General features: G+C 50.6%; 1 protein-coding gene across 1 annotated transcript; it reads right to left on the bottom strand.

Moving 5' to 3' along the window:
- Positions 1-1,786: 1,786 nt before the first annotated feature.
- On the bottom strand, positions 1,787-2,426 carry LOC147987053 (uncharacterized). The gene is made up of 2 exons (XM_087540234.1): positions 2,144-2,426; positions 1,787-2,064 (listed from the first exon to the last, which is right to left on the bottom strand). The coding sequence occupies exons 1-2, from the start codon at positions 2,424-2,426 to the stop codon at positions 1,787-1,789; spliced, it is 561 nt and encodes a 186-aa protein (XP_087396360.1).
- Positions 2,427-4,797: the final 2,371 nt, after the last annotated feature.

Below are 4,797 nucleotides of genomic sequence, written 5' to 3'. Positions count from 1 at the left end.
GAGCAAGCCTCTCACTCGGGGGCTTAGCTGCAGTCCAGTACTCGCCTAAGTTTGAAAAATCCTACCGAGTGGTGAGCAAGCCTCTCACTCGGGGGCTTAGCCGCAGTCCAGTACTCGCCTAAGTTGGCAAAATCCTACCGAGTGGTGAGCAAGCCTCTCACTCGCGGGCTTAGCTGCAGTCCAGTACTCGCCTAAGTTTAAAAAATCCTACTGAGTGGTGAGCAAGCCTCTCACTCGGGGGCTTAGCTGTAGTCCAGTACTCGCCTAAGTTTAAAAAATCTTACCGAGTGGTGAGCAAGCCTCTTACTCGGGGGCTTAGCTGCAGTCCAGTACTCGCCTAAGTTTGAAAATCCTACCGAGTGGTGAGCAAGCCTCTCACTCGGGGGCTTAGCCGCAGTCCAGTACTCGCCTAAGTTTAAAAAATCCTACCGAGTGGTGAGCAAGCCTCTCACTTGGGGGCTTAGCTGCAGTCCAGTACTCGCCTAAGTTTGAAAAATCCTACCGAGTGGTGAGCAAGCCTCTCACTCGGGGGCTTAGCTGTAGTCCATTACTCGCCTAAGTTTGAAATATCCTATCGAGTGGTGAGCAAGCCTATCACTCGCGGGCTTAGCTGCAGTCCAGTACACGCCTAAGTTGGCAAAATCCTACCGAGTGGTGAGCAAGCCTCTCACTCGCGGGCTTAGCTACAGTCCAGTACTCGCCTAAGTTTAAAAAATCCTACCGAGTGGCGAGCAACCCTCCCACTCGGGGGCTTAGCTGTAGTCCAGTACTCGCCTAAGTTTAAAAAATCCTACTGAGTGGCGAGCAACCCTGCCACTCGGGGGCTTAGCTGCAGTCCAGTACTCGCCTAAGTTTAAAAAATCCTATCGAGTGGCGAGCAATCCTCCCACTCGGGGGCTTAGCTACAGTCCAGTACTTGCCTAAGTTTAAAAATCCTACCGAGTGGCGAGCAATCCTCCCACTCGGGGGCTTAGCTGCAGTCCAGTACTTTCCTACGTTTAAAAATCCTACCGAGTGGCGAGCAATCCTCCCACTCGGGGGCTTAGCTACGGTCCAGTACTTGCCTAAGTTTAAAAATCCTACCGAGTGGCGAGAAACCGTCCCACTCGGGGGCTTAGCTGCAGTCCAGTAGTAGCTTACGTGCGCTCCATCCCGATCCACAAGGACGACGAGGGGCAGGTCGACTGCTACCTTCTCCTTCGGAGCTGCACCACAAGTACGACATGCGCTCCATCCCGATCTGCAAGGTCGACGAGGTGCAGGTCGACTGCAACCATCTCCTTCGGAGCTGCGCCACAAGTACAACGTGCTCTCCATCCCAATCCGCAAGGGCGACGAGGTGCCGGTTGACTGAAACCTTCTCCCCAGAGCTGCATCTCACGCAAAAAATGTTCCGAGTGAAGAATAAATTCCACTCGAAGGCAAGCACAAGCATATTCGGAGATAAACCAAATCCAGATAAATCCTAAAGTTCTGACTGCGGATTAAAGTACTCGGGCATCAATCCCGAAGGAGTTTAACGGTTACAAAAATCACTCGGCATCCCGAGGCAAATTTAAGGTATAGCATAAAACTTTGTTCACTCCACAGGAGGAGGGCTGGCAGGCTCAATGAATTCTTCCAGGTCAATTCTGTCAGCAATCCGAGTGGCGGCAGCAATGAAGGTCTCCATGAAGGATTGGAAGTCATGCTTCTTGGTGTTGGCAACCTTGATCACTGCCAGCTTCTCTTCTCGCGCTTCCTTGCAATGGACACGAACCAAGGACAGAGCCACATCAGCACCGCACTAGGCAGAAGACTTCTTCCATTCTTGCACTCGACCGGGAATTTCATTAAGTTGAGTCATCAGAGACTCGAGGTCATTCTGGAGCGTTGCCCCTGGCCAGAGTGCTGTGTCGATCCGCGACATGGCGACCTTCAGTCGAGCAAGATAATCAACAACACCAGCAACACGAGATTCCAATCGGAGTATATTCATGGCAGCCTCGTCCTTCACCGGAGAATGGATGGGGTCCAAGCTTGTCTCAACTCGCCCAGTCTCTTCCTCGAAGTTCTCGCAAAATTCTACACGTACAATTCAAAGATGAGTCAGCGGTTGTATATCGAGTCGACAATGACAAGTCAGTCGGTTCAAAGAAAATACCTTCAAGCATGGCGAACAGCTTCTTGGCTAGACCTCCCAGATAATTCTCTAGATCGTCCCTCTTGTCAGCAATGCCTTCCATTTTATCATTCAGATTGTTCTTGTCCTTCTTCAGACGGGTCGCTTCCTTATTGGCTTCATCAAGGGCAGTTTTCAGCTTGGCGTTTTCTTCCTCCAGTTTGCCGATTGAAGGTAGCTTCTGTTCGGCGAGTACAGCTTTCTCGTCAGCTGCTTTCTGGGCGGCCGCAAGATCTTGGTCCTTTTTCGCCAAAGCTTGATTCATTTTCTCTGAAAGAAACAACACTCGGTTCAGAAAAAAAATAAGTTAGAATCTGGCACAGAGACAAATCAGTCGGCAAGCTTTCTCTTACCAGCAGCTTCATCCTTGGCCTTCTGCAGATTTGTCTTGGCCAGTTCTAGATCGAGGTTGAGCTGAATCTGTTTGTTCTCCAATTCAGCAAAACAAACTCCGAGTTCACAAGATTTCTGTAATAAAGGGACAGTCAATCGACAGATGGAAAGATTAGTTACTTCAGAACAATAGTTCGATAAATTCAAGTTGTTTTCAGATCGTAGTCGACTGCGCACAGTCAACCACGGTCTCGGGGACTACACCCAGTGGGTGCACATAGCGTGCCCCCACTGGTCCAGATTCCACTCGACATGGTCTGTTCAGGTTGAGTGTAAAAAAAAGTTGCTCTCAGACCATAGTCGACTCCCTACAGTCGACCACGGTCTCGAGGACTACACCCAGTGGGTGCACTTAGCGTGCTCCCACTGGTTCAGGTTCCACTCGTCATGGTCCGTCTAGGTCAAGTGAGGAAATTCTGATTCTCATACCACAGTCGACTGCCCGCAGTTAACTATGGTCTCGGGGACTACACCCAGTTGGTGCACTCAACATGCCCCCACTGGTTCAAAGATTCAATCGACAACAACATAGTCAGCTCAAGGTGCAAGTTTGCTCAGTGGCAAATCAAAACACCCAGTGGGTGTACAGATGCGAAGCGCAGACAGATGAAAAGATTCTTTGAAAGAAAGTTTTCAGGTACCATATCCTAACAGAACAAGCCAAAAGAGTCAGTCGACAATCTGCTAACCTGGACGTTGCTCTGGAGAGCGGAGCTGGCATCATAAGCAGCTTGGTTGGCTTCCCGCACCGTCTTCATCTTCTCCATCATAATGCCTGTCGGTGTCAAAACCGGCGGATCTCGGGTAGGGGGTCCCGAACTGTGCGTCTAGGCGGATAGTAACAGGAGACAAGGGACACGATGTTTTTACCCAGGTTCGGGCCCTCTCGATGGAGGTAAAACCCTACTCCTACTTGATTAATATTGATGATATGGGTAGTACAAGAGTTGATCTACCACGAGATCGGAGAGGCTAAACCCTAGAAGCTAGCCTATGGTATGATTGTTGTTTCTTGTGTCCTATGGACTAAACCCTCCGGTTTATATAGACACTGGAGGGGGCTAGGGGTACATAGAGTCGGTTACAAGGAAGGAGATCTACATATCCGTATTGCCAAGCTTGCCATCCATGCCAAGGAGAGTCCCATCCGGACACGGGACGAAGTCTTCAATTTTGTATCTTCATAGTCCAACAGTCCGGCCAAAGGTTATAGTCCGGCTGTCCGGATACCCCCTAATCCAGGACTCCCTCAGTAGCCCCTAAACTAGGCTTCAATGACGATGAATCCGGCGCACAGATTGTCTTCGGCATTGCAAGGCGAGTTCCTCCTTCGAATACTTCATAGAAGATTTTGAACAAGAGGATCGTGTCCGGCTCTGCAAAACAAATTCCACATACCACCGTAGAGAGAATAGTATTTTCAAAAATCTAATCTGCTGACGTATTCCGTAGAGTGACATCACACCAGAGCCAAGCCTTTTTCAAATCGTTTTTATAGTCCACCTCAGCGTGTTTCACGAGGCGGTTTTCTTGGCACGTCTTGTCGAAGCAAAGATCGTGTCCCCTTATCACGGGATTCTCATCAATACAGACGTGGGTAACCCAACCGCGCCATTGATTACGGCGCTTGGGGGATGAGCGAGTTTTACCAGGCTGGTGGGGGCGCATAATTTCATCCGCCCATATAAAGGGATAAGGACTCACCTTTTTCTACCCACACCTTCTTCCTCCTTGCTCATCCGTTATCTCGCACTCGAGCTCCAGCGCCCAAGTCCACATTCTCATCCTCAACCTTCTCCAACCATGTCCGGAGCGGGAGGCAAGTGGATGGTCTCCTTCGTCATGGAGGAGCACATCACGAAGCTGAGGGGAGCCGGATACCTGTCCGGAGATATCATACACCGGCTCCCAGATGAGGGGCAGCTCATCCCCACCCCCAGGTCCCATGAGAGGGTAGTGTTTCTTACCCATTTCCTCCGCGGACTGGGATTTCCCCTTCACCCATTCGTTCGGGGGCTCATGTTCTACTACGGCCTGGATTTCCACGATCTGGCCCCGAAATTTATCCTTAACATGTCAGCGTTCATCGTCGTGTGTGAGGCCTTCCTCCGCATCAAACCTCACTTCGGCTTATGGCTGAAGACCTTCAACGTCAAACCGAAGGTGGTGAGTCGCCAGCAGGCGGAGTGCGGAGGCGCCATGGTGGGCAAAATGCCCAATGTCACATGGCTCGAGGGCTCCTA

This window comes from Triticum urartu, chromosome 2A, assembly GCF_056163025.1.
Source record: "Triticum urartu cultivar PI428250 chromosome 2A, HENAU_Tu73, whole genome shotgun sequence".
NCBI classification, from domain to species: domain Eukaryota; kingdom Viridiplantae; phylum Streptophyta; class Magnoliopsida; order Poales; family Poaceae; genus Triticum; species Triticum urartu.
This window is presented reverse-complemented; position numbering and strand designations above follow the sequence as displayed.